We start from the raw sequence: 23,243 nt of genomic DNA on the forward strand, positions 1-23,243 counted from the left end.
TTGTGGCTTTTCATCAAGTATATTTCATAATTGTCCATTAAAATACATACCTACATCACAAAACACTTTAAAAAAAAGCAAGTATTTTTAATGTATGTACAATAATGCAAAAATATGCCTAAATATGTATCTAATGCAAAAAAATAAACCATTTAATAAAATCTCCCTTCAAATGTCCCCTTGCTCTTTAACATGTTAAAAAAAAGGACAGAGCTCAGTAAACAAACAGGAGTTAAAACACAAACTGACAGATGAGAGCAGTGCAAAGCAGAGACCTGAGAATGGAAAGGCATCTGATTCAGCTTCCCATTCCTCAGGATTACACCACAACTAAGGTGCAACTTGTCCTATGTCAGCAGAATTTTGATTTTAAAAAGTCACAAGAGGCTGCCTATGGCACTCATTTTCCATGTGAGCAAAAAAGTTAATAATAATCCAACTAAGCACCCTTTAAACACCCTTTAAACAGGGGTGAATTTCACCCTTGGCAAATATTTCATGTTCTGTGTACTCCTGTCAAGCACAAAGAGGTCTCGTCCAATGAACAGTATGGACTAAAGTCTACCTTTACAACTGTGGTGGGAGAGAGACTTCTGCTGTTTCATGGCTACTTGTTTTGTCACCTCTTTTTGCACTCTCTAGGAAACTGCAAAGAGGGCTCCAGTCTTAGAATTTCAGTAAGTCAAATATTTTGCATTTGTGGCATTGCAACGTCACTAGTAGATGGGATTGTAAGTATTTCTGAAGACTAGGTCTGAAAGTCTGAGTTAAATGAGACCCTTCAGTTTCTAAAGAGAATGATTATCTGATTCCTACTTGGATGAGTTTAGGTGATTGATGTGTATCCTTCATCTTGCTAGAGTCACTGCCCTCAGAGCACAGCAGGCTGTATGTGACACACAGCTCTTGTTTGCAGAAGCAATCTGAGGTTTCAGTATTGCTCCAAACAGGGAAGGTGGCAGGAATTGAAGCACTATTTAAAAAACCTGCTTATAAGGCACTGATGCAGCAAGGTTTGTGATGAACATGGTTTAATCATTCCTATTGTCCAACTGTTTAAAAGTCAGTCTATTAAATCAACCATAAATAGCAATAAAAAGGCATTAAAAAAGTCCCAAACCAAAGAAATCAATTTAGTATTGAAACCTAATTTATGGCAGTCCCACTTCAGTGCACACACTAGCTCCTGGATGTTTTTTTAAACTCATTGTAGGCACATGCTCACCCTATATACAAAAGTCCCCTGACAAAGTCATGATGCGCTGAACATACCCTACAAACAAGAGATTTTTGGATGACCTCACATAATTACATGTTAAACTTACAGATGGTGGACAGGAACATACATTGGCTCACCCACTGTACATATGTACTCAAAGCTTTAGCAGAATAAGAATATACACAATATATACACGTAATTCACACAGTAAAACAGTCCTCGACATCTGCTATTTTGTAGGGCTATGCATTTCTTCTATTAAAATTCCACACATGGAACCATCTCTGTGCCAGCTCCTCTTCATAAGCAATAGGATCACTTCAAGGTAAATTAGTTCTTCATGTATATGTAACAGAAACAGCAAAAGCTCAGCCTCTAGTCATCACTGTCGCTCCCAGACTCACTCAACTGCAAGTCATTTCCTATGGAAAACAAAAACCAACAAAACACAACAAGTGAGTAGGCGTCAATTCACATTTCATGGCAATCAAACCAAAGAACAGTCACATTTACACTGGAAGATTTAAGTAAGAATAACACATTAAATGAATGCAAACATCGTCTGTGATTTAATGAAACTGCCCAAGAACATAAAGAGCTGCATGGGGCTAATAGCTGGATTCAGGCCAAACCAAGCATCCTTGTCTCGAGAGCCACCAAAGGTGCTCCCTGGTGGGACAACAGCCCTCTCCAAGCTAACAGCTGCAGAAAACATTCCGCAGTCTCCACCCACCAAAGCTCCCATATATGGCTCTGGGACAAGGCATTGGGGAGTTCCTTGGCTTTCTTTACCCTTTAAAAACAGATTTTTTTTTTGGCATAAGGCCATTTGGGTAGCCAAGGCAAGGCCTCCACATGTCAATAAACCAAAAGGGCTGTTAAAGCCATCACAACTCAAGGCTGAACGAAGCTGACATGTGCTGTGATGGTAAAGGCTGCCCTCCAAAGTGCAGAGATTGGATGAAAGGCCAGGATATGGATCAAACCTACTGGCTCTGATCCTGTTTTGCAGAGCACTTGTGATTTGGTGAGATAGAGAGGATAAAAAGGGGCAAGAATCATGCTTGTGTTCTGATAATTGAACCTAACTCTTCCAGCATTCTCCCACTGCCCTCCCCTCAAAGGAGCTGCAGGGCATCTGTTCAACAGACATACAGACAAGACACGGGAGACAAGGACTTGGGTTAGGGGTGATTCTCCCACAGCAAAAGTATTTCAAATCCAAAGGCAAAAAGCACTGCATGAAGAGAGGAGCTACCCTCGTAGTTCCCAGATTCTCCTGCAGTCAGAGGCTTCAGATCATTAAACCCATGCAGTATTGTGGTCGAGGAGAAGCAGAGAGGAGGCTGCTCACAACCAGAAACAGGGAAATGGACACAGTCCTAATGACTTTGTTGAACTTTGGATTTCACTTAGTCCTTCATTACTGGCAGCAAGACTGACAGGTTTTTAAGTTTTCCATCAGGGCTTTTTGGTGGGGTCTGTACAATATACTTATCTTCTCAAAGCTGGAAACCTTACACATACCTGTATTCAGACTCCACCAGTTCCCTATGAATGGGTGCCAAGAGATGTGTGCAAATATGCCTCAGGAGGAATTAAGAACAATTTATGGCAATTGTAAATTCAATATTCTAACTCCATGGAGTTAGAATATACCTGATGTAGCGTAAGGAAAGAGCAACACAGAGGCACACCACGTCCCCAGAGAGAGTCTCATGGGACAGAACTATGCTTTAAAAATGTTCCTGACACTTCTTAAAGGGTGAAGTGAGCTTGTACTGATTCAATGCTTGCAACACCATAGCTGCAATATTTTAACATAATTTTCATTTAAATTTTCCCTTCAAAATGTGGTATTTGTGAAAATACAGCTGAGACCAACACAATAAATCTGTTGACAAAGCAATACTGAAGACCACAAGACTGGACTTAGGAACCCAGAACAGCCTTGAGCTGTTCACAGCTCTTTACAGACCTTTAACTGACATGTGTCAACCCCAGTATTTCCATTTGATCTGTGTACTCACATGAAAATAAATCCCATCCTCCAGTGCACCAGATCCTCCCACACCAGTGGCTACTTGGAGGCCTGAATCAAGACCCAACAGGGACAATGGGGACCACTGCACTGATGCCCACAGGCTCTCCACACCTTCAGACAAGTCTCAGCCCCCTGCTCATAAAATCTGCCTATGTATTTCACCCAGTGCAGCTCCCTGGAACTACTATTTGGCAAAAGGCATTTCATGAAGTTAGCCTATCATGCTAAGTAAATGAGTGGTCATAATCAGCTTTCACAGTGGTAAGACACAAGCATTTACTTACGGAGCGTGTTCATGAGCTGATTGCTTCCTTGTGGCCTGCTGGTGCCATTAGCAACAGCATTCCTGTTGTTGTACTGCTGGTGTGGTGGCTGGGAAGGGGAAACATGTGCTGGCTCTTCCCCCTCGCTGCTGGAGCTTTCATCTTCACTCCCAGATGAGCTCTCTGAATCCGATGAGCTGCTTCCACTGCTGCTGCTCATCTGCTCAATAATTTCAACCTCTGCTCTCAGTTCTGAAATAAAAAGGAATTCATCTGGTTGATACCATAAACAGGGCCCCACGGAATTTTGGAAAGAATGTGCAAATGCGATGGTTTTGTCAAGTATAGTTTATCACACCAAAATATCTCACATGAAAGGAAAGGGAAGGGAAACAAAAAAATCCTGAAAACTTTTAAACTTATTGCTATAGCTAAATTTTAAGAAACAACAGCATAGGTTACTATCATAAAACCTTCACTTCCACAATTATTCTTCATATACTTCACACTCCTGAAAGCACTTTCAGCTTCATTATTTCTGACAGGCTATGGTCTACATACAAAGTAAGCACATCAGCTGATCATGGAAATCTAAATCTGAACTGTTAGATGCTGCTGACATTTAGGCTTTTGGAAAACACAAAAAATGGTGTGTTGGGGGGTGGGTACATGGACATTGGCAAATGATTACAACAGAAACTGCCTTGACTTCAGAGAATGTATGAAACTGCTTCAGCACAGTCACACAGCCCATGTAAACAAACTTCAGAAGCAGATGGATGACATCAAATAACTTTGCAGTAGGACAGATGAGAATAGCTGAGAATTTTCACATACTGGGGAGTGGCAAAAATACCATAACCTGCTATGAAGCTTACAAGTAGCCAGGAAATAACGAAACTACTCTGAAACTAGGAAGGTATACAACTCAAGACACTGCCTACTTTAGGGTTTCCAGTGCAAAGAAACACTGGAACACCATGCAAGCCCCACAACAGCCTCATCAGCAACAGCTAATGTTGGCTGAATGACTGGTTACTAAAGAGCTATTAAGGTATGTCACCCCAAATTATACAATATTGTTAAATTTGTCATAATTATAAGTGGCCTAAACACTAGTAGAGGACAACTCCTTTGTATCCACCCACAAGGCTGAGTATCTAATGACTCAGTTCATTTTGGCAGGTTTCCATGAGAGAACATCCACACATATATTAAACATGGGATGTGAAACCCTCAAAATTTAGGCTTTTGTTGTGCTAGCAGTACTATACCCACAGGGTTAGAACTCAGTGCTTGCCCTGGAAACTCAGATTAAAGGGACAAGAATGAAAGAAGGGAGAGATGAGGTATTATCAACCCTACCTAACAAGTGGAGAACTGATGCCAGGAGTAATTCATGTTAGGTCAGATGTGTGTCACGAGTTCCTTTTTAATAAGACTCATTTTCCTTGGGCTAAAAAATAGCCCAACAAAAATAAAAGAGTAACAGCTAAAGTTTTCTAAACTTTAGAGAACTTTATAAGTCTAAAATAAAGAGTAACAGCTAAGTTTTCAGCCTCCGCAATATTTGCTGGAGAGAATTCCTCTAGCTTATCATGTATCAGTTTGAGAAATTGTGTTTTCTTTTGCCAGATTTAAAATCACTATTTTTCACTTTCAAGGTTTAGAGCTCAATTTCAAGTGCTATGGTTACACTCCAGCTGGGTATTTCAGGATAGCAGTGCTGTTTCTCCAATTTATTTCCTACATATAGATCCCTACCTATACCATCTGTGCTCTCTGTAGTTTACCAGTATGCCAGGTAAACCCTACTCTTTCAGCTTGAAGACTTAGCATAAGAGACCATTGGAAGAGAAAGAAAACATGATTCAACAGAATCATATATTGATTCAACTGGCCAGCAGCAGATTCTACTTTGTACTGTAATATCTTTCTCCCTTATGGCCTCTCAACACAGTCTTGCAGGCTTTAAAAATACATTTCAGGCCTGGAGTCTGATACACAAACAAATGAGCACCTGTGAATCACTGTTCTCAGCCTACTCATACTGAGGCTTTCAAATTATAAATGTTCCTTGTATTTAAGGCTAGGAAATTAATAGGGGAAAGCTAAAGGAAAGGTAACCAGGACTAAGGGTACTTTCTCTTTAAAATGCCCAGGTTTAAGCTTTTTCCCCCCAGCTTAATGATGTAAAATTTCTACATTCTTCTAGTGATGGAGTTGTTAGTTGCAAATTACAGTGATTGTAATACATTGTTAGAATATCCTGGATTGCAGCAAGCACAATCACCTATCACAATCCATAGTGCAAAAAGATATAACAGACAAGTGTAACACAGGACAAGTGCCTGAGAATTACACATACATCACTACAAAGCTGGACTCTGTGGCTGGAATGGAAGAATGTTGGCACAGGGACTGAGAACATAGAGCCCATATGTAAAATATAGTGAAGAAGGTGAGGTGATCTTAGGCATTGCTAGTGAGAGGGAAAAGTTAAAACAAAAACACACTGCAGAGAACTAGGAAAAAGCCCAAAAACCTAAGCATGAAGTGTAGACTTGATACAGTAGGTGAGGAGATCACTGAAGGAAGTGATGCTGCCTGACCAATGGGAAAGGAAGATTAGCCTGGCCAATTTTAAACAGAATTGGAGATTAGTGTGAGAATGAAGAATGGGAGGTTTCTGCTGGGGAAGCAGAAAACTAAGAGACCATAAAAGACATTTGGTTATTACAAAGGAATAAGAGAATGCCTTGGAAGTAGTGCTAAAGCCTGCTATGCTGAACAGAGGCAAGAAAAGGCAAAACAGAAGCAGTACTACAAGCTTCAAGGACTGGGATGTTAAGGCTGTTATCAGTGACACTGGTCACGGGTAGAAACTTGGTCAGAGCCCATCTTCTAATCAACTTTTGCCTCACAGGCTGACAGCTTCCCCTCAGATCTCTGTTGTCTCTCATTCCTTGAGCCCGGAATTTTAAACATCTTGTCTGAGCAGATGAGAGAAAAGCAATTGTTTCCACTAATGTTCTGGTGGCTGCTGCAACACAAGAAGTCTGTCAAGAGAAATTCAGCCGGACCACAAAGGAATTTTGTTGAAAACACTCTTGTCTCACACTGTCAGTGACTAAGCCAATGACGACATCAAAGCCTTATAGGAAAATCACAGCTGCTTTACAATGGTTCCATTTTGCATTTTCCCATTTGACTGCTATGCTTAGTACAGCTATAGGTACTGAAGACGTGGGTTAAACATTTCCTCATGGTGTTTCCATTAAAATAGCTGTGTGTGTATGTGCACATATATTCTAAGCTGAACAATGAAAGAATTTGACCTTTCCTAGACATTTCTGCACCGTAAAATCAAACACCTCGTGTCGATGCGCCTTTGCAGTTTGAAAGATGACAAGAGTCAGGATGTGCAGCAGTTACTTTTAAAAAAGCTTTCCATACAGTACAGTTTTGAGCACTTGCCTTAATTGAGTCTACATCATCTGAAAAGGCTGACAATGCTTTGGGAACCTTAACTTCTCTACATTTCATGTTACAGCTGTAAGATTTCTTTCAAGAAGACAAAATGATCATTTTACACTGGAAGGCAATGCAGGTTTTAGAGTAAAAAAAAATAAATTCAAGGTCAGAAATCATTATCCAAACAGAACAGCCTTTCTCAATAGGGCTGTCTTCTGTATGTATTCAGTATCAAATACCATAAGAGTGTTTAACTGTTCCTACTTCTTCTCTCAATTCCAATAGGTTGTGCAGATTTTTTAACTAAAGCCTTCACCTCAGACTGCAAGAATACCAAGGACTGCCAGAAAAAAGTCATTTAACTTTAGGGAGGGTTAAGTTTGAATGCCTATAGCAGAACACTTACTGGTAATAATAGAATGCAAGGTGGAGAAATCAACTTGATACTGGCACCCTGAGCACATGGAGATGGCAGCTAAAAGAGGCAGTATTTTATACTGATGTGCAGAAAATTTGACTGAGGTGTTCTTGAGAGACAAACAGTTCTATGGCATAATCTTCACATACCACAGCTACATTCCAGGTAAATAAAACCTGCTCAGATTTTTAAGCACTGAGTCTTCAAACCTGAAATATGTTTCTGTGGGTTTTTTTCTCAGATGTTGTAATCATGTCAATATTATTTGCATGCTGTAATTTTTCAATATTATTGACATATATCAATATGTTGCATGCTGTAATTATGTCAATGCTTTTGAAAACATTTCTGCTATGGTCAAATTGGTCTGATAAATGTCAATTATTTTGTGCAAATAAATGGCTGTATTGTGGTATATGTGTGCAAATGTTCACAGCTTAATGAGACATTATCAGGTGTAGCTGAGTGTTCAAAAGAACAAGCTCCTACCCTCTCCCATGCTCCCATCAGGCACGAGGAAAATATAGAAGCTTGAAGAGGAAAGGATTCCACTTGTGCAAAACCCTCAACATAGCCTCCCAAAAGCCTCTGTCCATGAAGGAAGGGAGTGGTTCAATTCCCAGATGCTCTGACTCTGTCCTCAGACACTGCTGTTTGGACAGCTGTGTACTGGGACAGAACTGATCTACCTGAAAGTTCATTTCCAGCTCACCTGTAAGGGAGGGGTGGAAATGCACAGCTGAGGGTACCAGGGAAAGCAGACACCTGCACTGAGGTTACCTTAAAACTACTGTGAAACATCATGAAGGCTGTGTGTCTCACCACACCCTTAAGTAGGGCATACAGGAAGCAAGAGAGTGTCAAAGTGCCAGAGATCCTTTCAAGAAGCTTCTTTGGGAATTTTAAATTCTGTGCTGTGTTCATTAAACAAAAACCACAGAATTTCAGCTTTCTGTTCATCTTTCTCTCATACAGAGGAAGTACTTGAACCAAAACTAAAGCTTCTACTTGAATGGAAAGAACACATGCTCTTCTGAACTTACAAGTCTGTGTTCATAAAAACACACATTAAGGGAAGATAACAGGATTGCAGACTACAATACAGCTTTTACAGGTCATTGTCCGCATTTCATTGTGGAATGGTGTCAAAATTTTAATTCTACCTCTTTTAAGTAGGTTCTTATGATATAAATGGTTCAGCAAGGCTGACACTCTAGATCATCAGTGCTGGAAAGAGTTATAGACTATAAGCAAAAACACCCCTGCCCAGGCTTTTGGCTCTTCTGGGGCTTTGTACAACTCCCCCTATAAAGCACCAAATTAAAGTCCTATTTTTAGTACAAGTCAGGTGCTCTAACTCTTGATTTTGGAAACAAAACCCCACAGGTTATTTATTTGGAGGTACTTTCATATAAAAGATTATCAGGTGGCAAAAAAAATATTAGGATAGCTCTGAACAATGTGACTTATACTTTAGACCACTAGAGACTTATCTTTTAGAATAGGTGTCACCCCAGACAAATGTAATTATTTTACTGTAATACAATCTTTACAAATTGCTGTATGTATACAAAAGAGTGCCCCAAAGGTTAAGTAACTTATTATACCCTATAGGAAAAGACATTTAAAATCCACAACTGATCTGATTTTAAAAAATTGATATATCATCTATTTTCTTTTTTCTTACCTATTATACAGAAAATAAAAATAACAATGTAGCTAACAGAATCTCTCAGAGGTTGATTCAGGCTGCTGACCAGCATCCAAGTATTGAAAACACTACTGCTGCAGAAAAGTGAGACCAGTCAGCACCTATGCAAACACACAGTTTAGCAGCAAAAGTGTCACCTAGTGATTAGCATGAACTGAAAAAACACCCTGCTGAGTAATTAACTTCATCTGGGCAATTAACATAGGCTAAGTCTCCAGACAAAAATAGCTATATGGGACAGAGAAAAAAGAAACCCAGAAAAAAAAAAGCAGACAGAAAGAACTAGCTTAAAATAAAATAATTGTGTCTGGTGTTGGTGCCAGAGAAGAACCAAACAAAAATTTAAAGTCTTCCTTATCCTGACTGTATTATCCACAGCAAAAACAGGTATCCCATCAGTAGCAAAAGAAGGGCATGGGCAAAGAAATTGAGCCCTACCCACAGCAGAACACTAAGACAAAGCTCTGCCTAAGCAAAAGAGTGAGTTGAGCCAATCATTTCTTCAAAGTACTTTTTAAATAGAAGTTTAGCAGCCATAAGGCATGTGTGTCAAAGCTGCAAAGGAGTGATTGTGGAAGAGGGTAAGCTGCAGGTTTGTTCACTCTCTCATTCCTCCCCTACTAGCAGTGCTTGCCATGGTGCAAGCTTGTCTTGTACTGGGAACACAGCTGCCTAGCCCTTCCATCCCCCCAGCCTTACTCAGTGCAGGGTAACCTTCTCCAAGTGACTTGACTGTGTAACGAGACCGTGGACCATTACACTTTGTTATTGCTGCTGTGGTGGCCTAAGACACCCCTGCAATTGGTCCAGCACTGAGCTACAGGTTTCTGAATTCACATTAATTTTTTTTCTTCTTTCCCCAACAGAGAAAGAAAATTACCCAGAAAGAGGAAGTTTTCTCACTCCAGGGAAGATGGCAATATAAAGATCTATTCTAGTAGAAGAGAATAAATAATCAGTTTACTAAGATGAATAAAGAAACAAGATATAAAGAAGCCAACACAGCTATCAAGTACCATCTTTTAATCCCTGAATGTTTTTAGAAATTGCACAGTCATAGTTTTTATTATAAAGAAGAAAGACAAAGAAACTACAAACCCTTCTTTACCTCTCTTAATATCGTCCAGCTGGGGCTCTGGTGAAGGATTATCCTTCAAAGGAGAAGTTTTAGGTCCAACTGCTGGCTTGGTTGGGGCTCTGAACTGTGAAGGAGGCTGAGATGCTCGGGCAGACTGTTGCTCTATTCGGGCTTGGATCTTACTGCTGCCCTCTGCTCTGAAGAAACAACCAGACACATTTAGTGGTACTGTGCAACTATGTCCAGCTTTTTCAATATCCTTGTACTAACGCTTCATCTCTGACTTCCTTTTGTACAGATCTCTAATTTGTTTTACAAAGATGAAGACTGAATTACAGCTTTCTGTATGCAACACTTACTTTCAATAACAAAGAAACATATACAACTACACTGCAACACCCTTACAAAATGTATTTTCAAATCCAGATGTGGTTCAGTGATGCCAAATTCTCTACTTGAACAACAATGAAGGCTTTAATTTAGCAATTAGTAGTTGTATTTTTAAAAAAAGAATGATCAATCATAGTAATTTAAAGTAACTGCAAATCCATTCACAACAAAATCCTGCTTAAAACAGTCACAGCAAAAGAAACAATTTTCTCAGTTGCAATTAAATAATCTCAAACTGAACTCTCTTAGAGGTCAACTTGGCTAGAGTAATCACTCTTACTGCTAAATACAGCATATAAGCATTTAATTCCTGGGTTCTATCCATTTGCTGTTAGCCCTTCAAAACAGTTTAAGCCATTTCCTTAGAGGAAAATAGTCTCCAGAATAACACTATGCCAATCTGTTCAGTTCAAACCAGGTATTTCTGCCTTTTACTGAACTTCTGATGTGATTGAGATTGCAGAACAGTCAATACCCTTGGCAGAAAAAGAAACCCAAAAAACAAACCACAAACCCAAAGTAGGCTCCTTTACAGTACACCATAATAAGTCTAAAGGGTGTGGTGTATTTATTGCATAACAGCAAAGCCTTTGAGGTTATGGCTTTGTGCAGTGCAGCACAGAAGCAGCTTGTGGATATGAGAGCTCAGTTTCTGTTCTAGGAGGGTCCCACCTCAGTAGTGTTCCACTTTGTGTCTGGAAATTAATCCCATAATATGAGATAAGTTAAACTAGCCCATGTTCAACGTCCTGGGGATTCACCTAAACCACCTGTGGTACCAGAGCTGGTACATGGAGTGTTTATTGGGATATCTCTATGCCTCAGTGAACTCTAGATTCAGTCTCACACAGAACCAACCCTCTCTTCGTTCATCAGTGACATGCAGCTGTTAGATACCACATTAATGCAGCTTAAAGTTTATCTACAGCAGAAGTGAGAAGTTGGCAAGATACTCACTGTATCAAGTGGATGGTAAAAGATTTCCAGCATTAATTATGCTCTTGGAACTACAGATGGTTTTATGTGGAGTAAGTTCACTTACTCCCCTGTGAATTTCATCAAGGTATTAACATTAAAAGCTCTGTTCCCACAGAGTACCAACAGGTCGTTAAAGATCAGAGTAGCCATGGAAAATAAAAGGCACTTCTCATCTAGAAAATCAATGACTTTGCAAAGCACTGTTCATCAAAACAGGGACCCCCAAACTTTTTACTACCTGAGAAAATTTCAAGTATTTTTACCCACATGAGACTCAATACTCAGTGTAACCAATCTCACAGAACTCAGGCCCTCCTACACTTATTTGCTCCCTTCTGACTTAAGCTTCACCCAGACAAAGTCCAGCAGAACTGAAATTGGGAATTCCAATCTCATCTCTGATGTGCTCATATCCACTGGACAAGATGAATGCTACATGGATGAGTTTTCACATCAGTGACTCAGAGGAGTGTTACAGTCCATTTACCTTGAACTCAAGGTGTTCCTGGCAAACACCCAGCCAACTACCAATGAGCAGCAACCCACATTTCTAGTAGTTTTAGCAGCCAGGGGTTCTATACTGCAACAAAGTGTTTTTTAATGTAAAACTTGTAAACTTATTCAGGAGTCTTTTCTTCACAAGATATTTGAGTGACTGTTTTCTCTTTATGTGTCAACCTGTGGTTCAGTGATGCTGAAAGATCCAGACACTTCAGGCACTTGCTGAGCAATAGGACTGACAAAAACTTTCCAGCTGCATACTTTGTAGCATTTGTGCAGAAGAGTATTGGGTCAGAAAGTATTTCTGGCTTCATCAATTCTTCTAGGCAAAATACTATAACCATTATTTCTCTGCCCACCTTCACCAGCTGGAGGCTTTGTACTTGTGTTTCACTTAATATATTGCTTATCCAATATGGGAATGAGTGTTTCTTGTTCCCTAAGATTATGTTATTGAAATATCCTGACTCCCACAGGAAGTTGTAGGGAACAAACCTAGAAAGTCCAGTAATCCTTTTGACAGCCTAATATTTTCATGGATTTTTTTGGCTAACTAGAGATTCTTGAAACACATCCCATCCTTCAGCCAGCGTCTAAAGCCTGAAACCATCACAGGTGTTTCACTGCAAGCTATAATTATGTCATTTCAGCTGTGGAGAATTTGCAAATTCTTTACTCTTGGATTCACACTCCTATTTGCATTTTTAGGCATGATAATTGGCCACGTAAAGCTAAGGTTTGGTAATTAAACATCACTACAAAATAAGAGAGTTCTGTTTCAAAACCCAGTCTTAATTTGAAACTTCAGCAATAATTAATCCTATCAATTAACCCTGTCCCCAGCTTTACCTTGTTTTCTTGACTTGAATGCTGCTACTAAGTTTTTCCAGCACATATTCCCCAGTGTCATGATTGATAATAAGCACACAGTCCTTCTGATACGGCCTTTTATTTCCTTTAAAGACAGTCATTGGTGGAGTTGAACCCTGGTACAAAGAAAGAGCACATATTTGTCTGGTTATACTACCCTGTCCAAAAATTTATGAATACTAAGAGGAAAGAATGTATGTTTTGTTCTGAAAAACAGGCTAAGAACTTAATGTTTAGTACCTACAGAAAATATTCATTCATGAAGAGAGAAATACAGAGAAAATGTGCAGTAGATCAGACATTTCCTCATAGCAATATTATGCCTTTCATCATTTTAAGTGTCTCTGTTGTGACAAAACATCTTCGCCATGGCTGCCTTTATTTACAGTTCTCATTCCCAAAATGGCAGCGTAACTAAATTTGCATAGCTGTCCCTGACAAGTATCAGAAATCTTCTTGATGTTTCTGCCCTGGAAATCATGGGTTTGGATAAGAAATAAAGTTCTAATTATTTGTGCAGCAGAACTATTGCCCAAGGAAATATGCGGTCAATTGAAAAATAATTTAAACTGCACCATATATTTTACATAAATATATATGGCAGTATTTTCACAGTGGATTACAAGCAATTGTCACTTACAAACTATGTAAGAGCAGCTGCCTTCTTCAAAGTCAGACTAGCATGCATATGCCCATGCAATCATACTGAAATGTCTTCTCAAAGGCAAATGGGGTATTTTGATGCCTTCCCATCAAGTCCCCAAGTCCGCACAATGTTACACAGAGCCTTAGAAGTCTAAAGGCTTAGACTGAGAAGCAAAAAAGACAACAAACTCATGTGGTGGTGCACACTGGCTAACTGGTAATGCTGAGATTATGCTCAGCTGTACTGCATCCTTGCACAGCCTGGCCCATACCTGGTTTTGACATTACAGCCAACTGAACCCATGGTCTATCTGCATGTAATAGAATGGATACACACCTGGCCACGTCAAAAAGCTGTTACTCAAGGGGTTATGTTCTCAACTATAAAACATTCTCAGGTTTCTCTGTAATGTGTAGATACTGTATAAAAGAATGTGATTTTAAAAATAAATGTTTATTCATATGCACCTTTGCACATACTGCAGGAAAGCAACCGAAACCAGGGAGCAAATGAAAAAATCCTGCACTCTCCTATATATTATTCTGAGTAGCAAAAATGAACAATCACATTTTAGCTACTCTGAAAGCAATTCCTATTCTCCATGTTGTTCACAGATAGAATATATTTGAATTTAAAATAGGTTCTGAACAGTAAGTGTGAAAAATCTGAGCTCCTAACAAAAGACACAGTAAGAGAGATTCAGAAAGGATGTCTCAAGAAAGTCTAGTCTTCAAAGGCATGTTACATTTTTATCATTCCTACATTTAAGAGAGGAAAGCAAAAATTAAGAGAGTAAAAAGAAAGCTTAAAGTCAAATCCTGCTTGCTGTTGACAACTAAGCCAGGAAAGGTATAATGCACAAAGGTAATGAAAATTGATCAAAGTTTGTTGGCTATCATTCTGCTACCCAGAAGCCTCCTAAAGCAGCAAAGACTGTGATTTTGGCTAAACAATAAGTAGAAGTGTAAGTGCTTCAGCAAATTAAGTCCCACTCTTCTACTTAAAACTAAATGTTTAGGGTTTATGTTGGTGCCTAAGTAACAGTGGCTTACAGATTTTGCTGATTACAGGACAGAATTGTTTTCACCTGTGAGGGTTTTTTGCCTGACAGAGTTGGACAACACTCTCAGGCACATGATGTAATTCTTGGGATTGTTCTGTGCTGGGTTAGGAGCTGGATTTTGATGATCCTTGTGGGGACCTTCCAACTCATGATAGTCTATGATCTTCTTCTGTAGTACTCTAACAAGCAGAAATTTTCCCTTCCCCAATCCAGATTTTTTTTCAAGTATTAAAGTCACTAAATCCACATGTAAAAATAGTACTTCAATTTATCCAAGCTGCAAGAGACACCAAAATATTTCCACCAAACAAATTATCAGAGATATTCTCAGGCACTAGGCAGTTTCAAAAAGAAAACCTCAACTCAGAATTTGAATCCTATCCAATTGCTGGACAATTGGGAAGCAAAGCAGCATCCAAGAAATTTAGTGAAACTTGTCAGGATGAAACAATCTCAAAACCTCTCATTCTTTTCCAGTATGCCAAGTGTTTTCCAACTCTCTGTCCAGAACACAGGCAGCACTGCCTTGGAACAACATACACAGAGTGGCTTGGCTGCCTCAGCCTTTGCAGCATACCATAAACTCAAGCCTGCTCATACTGAGGGGAAGATAATCAAATTAAGCTCCTCAGTACAGAGATTTGGAAAGGAACATTACAAGTGATGCTGCTCAACACAAAAAAATGAATGAGCAACTCTGTTTCCAACTAATCCAAGATGAATGCTGCTGTTGTGCTGTTACCTGCTCTCCAATAGCACTACCATGCTCATCATTTCTATAGACAAAAACTCACACAAAGGAGTGTGTGACCTCCTGCAGCACTGAAGGTGACCAAAGCCATATAATGAACAGGAGCAGGGTGAAGCAGGCTACAGCTTCACTCAGTGACAATTATCACAGTACCATCACCTACCAATTAAAACCACAGATGTGCTGGGAACAACAATACCAAAAGGATCTGACACACGGCTTCCAAACTGGTGCCCCCTGCAGCTACCAGACCCATTGATGTCTGTGAATTCTGGTTTATTGGCTTGACACATAGCATTAACTTCAGCTAATAAATCCACTTCCAGCACATGAGCAATTTCTTTTGTTTTGGTAAGGAAACCACTGAATCTTCAATTACAAACCAGCTGCACCTATAAACAGATTGATCACTTTATTGCTGTTTGACCATCATCCTCACACAGTAGATCTTTATGGCATCATTAGAGAAGGAAGTGGATGGGAAACTACTTCATGGCCACTCACCAGGACTGTCCCCTTGCTTCCACTGATAAAGCTAAATGCAGGGAACCCTCTATGCCCTATCTGTACATGATTGAGAAAGGCAGGAGCATGCTTACAGGTCTCACTGTGGGTTCTGAACATCCAACCTTGACTGAAGCCCGAGTGACATTGCCTTTACACAGCACTAAAAATGGATGGGAACCAGGTGTACAGCTTCAGCTAATAGTAAAAGTCTCCTTGCTTTTCAAGGAAGAGTAGGAAGGAAGGAATCAAAAGTAAAGAACAATTTGGCCACCTTACAATTACAGTGCTTTACAAAGAGTCAACTGTACAGTCCTTTCCTAAGGTGGTAAACTATAAGTCTGGCTGCTTAAATATTGAACCCACAGTGTTAATAAAGAAAGTGAAAATAGCATTTACATTAGAATGTAACAACAATGCAAATTTGTTGGAGAGAAAACAGGATCATATATATAAGAGACTTACTGGAATATGTGGCAAAGTGATGGTAACATCATCTCCTTTACCCACTTGGAGATCCCCCTCACAAGACGTATCAATCGATGCTGGCTTAAAATCATCTAAAGAGGAAAACAATTGTGATTACATTTGTTAGAGTCTCCAGAAGCATCAATGTGCCTTGCAAAGAGCCACCATACATTTACCGTGATTACAGGGAATGGTAAAACACACACTAGTGTTTACAGCAGGGCAGAATAACACACCAGTACATTGTGTCTACATGTAGCAACTCCGTCATGTGGTGGTACCGTATTCTGAGCTTCCTTTTTAAAATAGAAATAAGGTTGTAGATCTTGTGTTTGAACACCAAAAGCAGACTTCTCCAAACCCCCAGGCTTTGAGTGGCACTTGGTTTTACAGGCAAGTGTAAAACTGTACCAATCAAATTCAAGAGAGTAATAACTTCCAAAACCCTGGGCTCTGCTTAGTTCTTGCCAATTGCAAACCTGAGGACTCCTCTGTGACAAACACTAATTTAATGACACTTATGGAGGCTGGCAAACTGGCTGAGAAGCTGACTAGGGTCCCCTTGAAGGACAGTCCTTAAGCAACAACCTCTTGGTCATGGTGAGGAAAAAGCTTCCCCCAGAATGCATTATTGCCATATGTTGATTCTATGTATCCCATTGGCCCTTCCCCTTTGTTCCACGCCTGTGCCCTCCTCTCATTTGTTCTGATGTTCTGCCCCACCCCTTGCTATCCCTATATAATCACCTGCTCCCTGCACCCTTTCCTGGCAGGAGCTCAATAAAGACCCTCTGTGGAACCCCATATGAAGACTCTGTCCCTTCCACCCAAGATGTCTTTTTAAAGACACTTTTCTGGGAAGGTCACAGCACTCTCACCACCTCCACCTGCTGTGACAACTGTAGCTTTGAGTGGCCCTTGGTTTTACAGGCAAGTGTAAAATTGTACCAATCAAACTCAAGAGAGTAACAACTTCCAAAACCCTGGGCTCTGCTTAGCTCTTGCCAATTGCGACACTGAGGACTACTCTGTGACAAACACCAATTTACTGATACCCACTTATTTAGTCTTATTGATATTTCAGTAATTTCTTTAATGGCCATCTCGCCTCCACAATAGTGCCAAAAGCTCCACATGGGTGGAGGAGATCTCAGCTCTCAATTATAAGGAAAGGGAGAGGTGCTGATCTTACTACAGCAGCTTCATGCTGGTTCAGAGCCACTGTGGACAGAAAGCACCAGTAAGGGGAGGCACTGTACTGGCCTTAAATTTACACTTGTTTTAGGTAGTTTTGCTCTGTTGAGCAACGCTTTGTCTCCCAACCAGGCTCTTCTGTTTAATGTATTCATTTGAACTGAGAATATTTTAAGTTAAAAGTATTTTCCCCTCATTATTCTGTTGTGCTGGTAAGCCATAAAATAACAGGAAAAAAACCCTATCAGAACCTCTAATATCTTGAGAGAGGATTTAGACAAATTGAAATAAAATCACACAGCTATAGGCTAGTTTGCCTTGTGTTTGTTTTTATAAGAAGCCTGCATTCAACTCTAGCATCCCTGCATCTGAAGAGGTGCAATTATATTCATGATCAAGGCTTTTAATTACCACATTAGTTATGAAATTAATACCTCTGAACAAATTTAAAATATAATTCCACTATGAAAAACACGTTTGCAGGAGAAAAACTCCAAACCCTGGCTTGTAATAAATTCTCATTAAGAGGATGTTAATATTTAATTGAGTTTTACTTTGACAGCACAACAAGCAGAATCAGACACACTTGACTTAATCCTCATGCCATAACTGCCAGATCAAATCATAGCCTTCAATTTCATCTGAGCAATCTGTTTCTACCTATTGTTTCCCACCTACTTTATGTGCAAGCTTGCTAAATAAAATAAACCAGCTGTACAAGAGATAGTGTCTTTGCCAAAACGGGATCGAGAGTTCCAACAGCACAGTCACCAACTTAAAAGGAATATCACTACCAGACTTCTTTCTTGGGCACAGCAATATAGAATTACTTTAAACAAACACTCAACTAATTGTTTTCATTTTGTTATCACGTGCCTGGCTAATGCTCATGTAGATGGAGAGCACATATTTCCCTCCAAATATACCCACAGCTCTTTTCCCAAAAATCAGATGTTTCAAGATGTGTTTTTCAAGGATAATCCAGTTTCTCAGTACAGGAATGAAGTATCTTAAGAAGGTTGAAACAAATGTAGCCTACAAAATCCTCTCTTTGTAGTTCGTGTGAAGAGGATTATGGCAATAATATAGTCTTTGGAACCCAGATAAATCTTTCCAGAACAACAGTTAGGGGAAAAATATACCAAGACAATGAAGAAATCTCATTTAAAAGTCACAGATGGAAAATAGAGCATTCAGAAAGATCTTCTGAAATAAAACTGCATTCTTCCAGTTGTAGTCTGAAGACCTTTGGCTTTGCAATTCCTTAGGAAATTGGTTATCGAAGCACTTTCCATTTCAAAAATCCAGTATATTTCCACCTGGATATAGTTTGGGTTTAATTCACACAGGATCAGGCACTTGGGTGACCAGTATCACTGAAACTACTATTTGTGGTGTATGAATATGGGCAATGAGACCAGGCCTGTATTTGTGCATCATAAGCCAAAATATCCTACTGTTTTTTGTATAAATTCTCCTACTAAATTATAAATTTAGTATTCTTTACATTTACTCTTGATGGTTTACCAGTCATTTTAGTAATAAAAACTGGACTTGTTTTGCTCAGATTTCTTGCCCCACAGAATTCAAGTACAGTAATACAATGTGTTCCTCTTCAAAACAATCTACCTCAGGATTTATCTTGCATTTATTAGGCATTACTGTCAGTGTCTGAGTCCCTTCTGCTTGCTTTCCTGGCATACTGACTTATTACAGCTGGCTGGAGTCGGGACAGCCAGGGAGAGCTCTTCTGGGATACACATTGCTTCATCAGGAAAACACCCAGCTAAAAACCCAACTCTGGATGCTCGGGCTGCCTCTCCAGGCCGGGCCTGCGGTGGCACCTGTCCTGCAGTTAATTGCCACAAAGAGAAAAAAAACAAGATGGCAAAGCCACCCCTTACGGGGGGAACTCCTCGTGCTTCCGACCGATTAATGGCAAACTTTCTAAAGCTGTCCCTTCGCCTTGGCCTGCCTCGCTCAAACCCGCCAACATCCACCCTCCCCTTCCTCCCGGGCGCGACCCCTCTGTGGGGAAAACATTCCTGGGGAGGAGAGACGGGCGCCGTGGGAGCGGGAAAGGGGGAGACGGGTGTGGAGGGACAGCGGGGAACGGGGGGGAGCACGGCGCTGAATGGGATAGAAGGGAAGGGGGAGACGGGCGATAAGGGGGCAGAAGGGGAGCGGGTAAGAAAGTGGGGACGGAGCGGGGATGGAGCCCCGCGATAGCGGAGCGAGGGAGGCGAGGGGAGCAGCGGGGTGGGCGCGGCAGAAAGAGCAGCGCAGCCGGGGGACGGGACGCGAGCGGGGAGGAAGAGGCGGCCGCGGGGGAGGCGCTCACAGCGGATGGTGTGGAAGGAGGCCTTGGGCCGCCGCTCGAAGCTCTCGCCCAGCTGCAGCGGGTGCTCCTCCTTGTCCAGCAACGAGTTCGCCGAGCCGTTCATGGCCCCGCTCCCGGCCCGGCCGGTCCCTTCCCTCTCCTCCGTGCGCGGCCGCCCGGCGTCCTCCCGGAAATTCTTGGCTTTCCCTTCCGGGAACCCTCTCCGGGGCTGGCGGCGGGTACGGCGGGGCGAGGCGGGCGCCCGGGGCCGGGCTGGGGCTGCTGCCCCGGGGAGGGTCCCCGGGGAGGTGGGAGCCCGGCGCTCCCCGCCCTCGGTAGGGCAGGGCAGGAGGGGCTTTCCTTCCCTTCCCTTCCCTGCCGGGGTATCCAAGCCTTCGGTAGGGCAGGGCAGGGCAGGAGGTGTTTCCTTCCCTTCCCTGCCGGGGTATCTGAGCCCCGGCTACGCTGGGGCAGGAGCTGCGGGAGGGAAGCCGGTTCCGCGTGGGGGGACCGGAGGATCACTCGGAGGTGTTACATGTTTGTGGGCTTAGCTCTGGATTAAACACCTTTAAAAGGCTCTTTAGCCTAAGCACGGGCTGTTGCGACTGAGTTTATCATCGCGCTGCCTTCCCACCGCAGCAGAGGCGTCACTGAAAGGAATGGCTCGCGTTTGTTTGTTTGCGTTTGTGCTCCTTCTGTGATGAAATAATGGAGCGTGCCTGGGATATAGGCGGGTGTAGAAATACGGCAGAAATGTTGCTGATTAAGTTTTTGTTTGTTTGTTTTGCTGATATGCTCTTCTTGAAGAGACATCCTTTCGAAGGAGCCTCTTCTTCATAACCTCTTGCGCTGTTCTTGGAGGAAAAGAGGGTGTGTCTGTGACGCTGGATGAAATTCTGACAGTTCTTCATTTGCACGCTTCCGTATTTTATGTTTGTGTCATGATGTATATATCATGATAGCATCATATATAACATGTACATACAATCCGTGTTATGTGTAATAGAATGTATTTTATCTTAAGATAAAATACGCAAGTGAAGTATTACTTTTGTTTGTTTGTTTGTTTGTTTGTTTGTTTGTTTGTTTTAGGGTGTGTATTGTTGTGGTTTTCTCATTTCCTTTTTGGTAAATTGACACCAATCAGTGCCTGGCTCTGGGCACTGATGTACACGAGTGGTGTGTGTTTGCTACCTGGGCTTCCCTGCAAGTTACAGAGCCATGCAGGATTTAATTGCCATGTTCCATCATCCAGGATCTGCATGTTTATGACAAGGCAGATGTCAGAACCAGTTTAACATCAGAGAAAATGTTTGACTCACTTCCCAGCCTATGTGAAGCTCTTTCTGTTAACTTCTGAAAGTAAAACCACCTGTGATTGTTAAAACCAGCGTGAATCCTCAGGAGGAGGCAGTGGGATGAATGCTGGCACAGGCCAGCTCTGGGCATTTTTCCCACAGTACTGGTTTTGTTCTCTTCCTTAGGTGACATGTTATAAATGCTGTTTTCACCAGTGTTTTCTCACAGAGCTGAGAGCAGGAAGGAGAAATGCTAATGTGAATACACTTTGTTTCATTAATTTGAATGTGATTCTCAAATGTCATCTGTTCTTAAGTTACCTTTTTTTTCTGGAAGTGTTCTGAGTGAGGTTAATGAGAAACAAAGCCCTTGCTTTCCTTCTTAAGTCTCTTTTAGTGAAAATAAAGTTAGAGCTGCACCAGCTTTTTCTTGTTGGGTTTCTAGAATGCAGAAGGAAGACCAGGAGACTCTGAAGTATCCTCTTTAACTTTGACATCAGTGTGATGTTGTATACAGTTCTTAGCTTAGATGAATGTTTTCTGAAATTAAGAGAAATCTGGTGAGATGTAAGCCCATCAGGTAGGACACATCATTAAAGTTGTAGTAAGTGCATACTGTAATTATTTCTCATTTTTAATTCTGCTTCTAGATCCTCACTTATTTAACCTAAGTTAAGTGATGGAACCATACACTAAAGAAAAAATATCATCCTTGGGTCTTTGGTGTTCATGTTTGTGTGAAAGAATCTAGGATGTTTCAAGAAAAGGCATCAGCAAATTGCTTAAATATAGTACCAACATCTACTGAAGATGGTGCTTTCCAAAAGAAAGGCCACAGTGCTCGAGTCCTTAGCCCAGAAGAAGCGGAAAAACTGGCAAAAGATCAGGTTTTGGTGTCTGAGTTCAAACAGCTAAAACTGGAGAAAGAGGCACAGAAGAACTGGGATCTATTTTACAAAAGAAACAGCACCAACTTCTTCAAAGACAGACATTGGACAACCAGAGAGTTTCAAGAGTTAAAGGCATGTCGTGAGGTGAGGTCTGTACAGTTCTGCTGTAAAAGATGGGATTGCTTGTTTCCAATAAGTTGTTTCCAGGGGAGTGAATAATACTTAGAACAAAGCCATTTAGGTAAGAGCTGCCACATGTAAAGTTTGCAGTGCACTGTGTATTTTCCTTTAATATAAAAGATAAGGTCTCAGAATCATATGCATCAGTTTAGTTTCAGTGTGTAATTGGCCCTTACTGGATGGGGGTGCTGTTCATAGCATCCTGGATGCTGAGAGTGCAGTCTGGAATATTTGGTTTTTGAGTCCTAAAGTAGACAGCTTGTCTCTGTGTGTGCAATCTGGTGCACTTCAGTACACTGCTTTAGAGAAAAGCATCCAGAACTGCAGGCTGACTGCTGAACACGGTTAAGGGGAATAGCCAGATGCATCTGTTGTTCCTTACAGCTGAATGAAAGACAAGACAGAAATAGCACAAGTCTGTTGATTACTTAAGAGATAGATGACTGAAGAAATATTAATATGTTCTAAAATGATTTCTAATTCTGTGGAAATTCGGGATGTCTGGGTTTTAATGTCAGATTATGCAGTGGCTGTCTACTTTGGTTTTTTTTGAAGAATCGTAATTAAAATTGATTATAGCTTTTAAAATCCTGGTTGAACAGTGCCTCTGCTCACATGATGAGAAAACAAAAATTATGTTTTGTCTTGTATTGCTTCCTCCCCAGTTTGCAGATCAAAAGCTGACCATTCTGGAAGCAGGCTGCGGGGTTGGGAACTGCTTGTTTCCACTCTTAGAAGAAGATAAGAATATTTTTGCATATGCCTGTGATTTCTCTCCTAGAGCTGTTGAGTATGTGAAGGTTGGTGTGATATTTGGAACTTCTTTTAGAGTGTTTTTTAGAAGCTTCTAAAATTACAAATGACTGTAACAACAGACTTCTCTTGGCTTCCTTTTTGTAGGAACGGTAGAATATGCTTTGCCAAAAAAATTGAGACTGATGCATTTCAGTGGAGATCCTATGTAAGAAGCCAAATCATTGCTC

General features: G+C 40.9%; 2 protein-coding genes across 6 annotated transcripts in view; one reads left to right on the forward strand and one right to left on the reverse strand.

Moving 5' to 3' along the window:
- On the reverse strand, positions 1-20,046 carry EAF1 (ELL associated factor 1). The gene is made up of 6 exons (XM_054637078.2): positions 19,914-20,046; positions 16,376-16,470; positions 12,926-13,062; positions 10,238-10,404; positions 3,548-3,778; positions 1-1,641 (listed from the first exon to the last, which is right to left on the reverse strand). Exons 1-6 carry the CDS (start codon positions 20,014-20,016, stop codon positions 1,595-1,597), a joined length of 780 nt encoding a protein of 259 aa, XP_054493053.1. The 5' UTR covers positions 20,017-20,046; the 3' UTR covers positions 1-1,594.
- The window catches only part of METTL6 (methyltransferase 6, tRNA N3-cytidine), a 9,334-nt gene continuing 6,082 nt past the window's right edge, over positions 19,992-23,243 (forward strand). For 2 of the 5 annotated variants that reach the window (XM_054637056.2, XM_077177574.1), the window contains exons 1-3: positions 19,992-20,131; positions 21,841-22,224; positions 22,926-23,060. In XM_054637056.2, coding sequence (XP_054493031.2) covers positions 21,943-22,224; positions 22,926-23,060 — 417 coding nt within the window. In that variant the 5' untranslated portion in view covers positions 19,992-20,131; positions 21,841-21,942. The other 3 variants (XM_077177563.1, XM_077177565.1, XM_054637066.2) reach the window with 3 other exon arrangements.

This window comes from Agelaius phoeniceus, chromosome 1 (assembly GCF_051311805.1).
Source record: "Agelaius phoeniceus isolate bAgePho1 chromosome 1, bAgePho1.hap1, whole genome shotgun sequence".
NCBI classification, from domain to species: domain Eukaryota; kingdom Metazoa; phylum Chordata; class Aves; order Passeriformes; family Icteridae; genus Agelaius; species Agelaius phoeniceus.

What these genes read in the sequence shown, in the direction of transcription:
- EAF1 (XM_054637078.2), bottom strand. Translation starts at nt 20,016, where the DNA reads ATGAACGGCTCGGCGAACTCGTTGCTGGACAAGGAGGAGCACCCGCTG. An exon ending in GCTGGACGATATTAAGAGAG is followed by an intron (nt 3,779 to 10,237) that starts GTAAAGAAGGGT and finishes TTTTTATTTCAG; the next exon opens with AACTGAGAGCAGAGGTTGAA. An exon ending in TCAGCTCATGAACACGCTCC is followed by an intron (nt 1,642 to 3,547) that starts GTAAGTAAATGC and finishes TGTTTTCCATAG; the next exon opens with GAAATGACTTGCAGTTGAGT.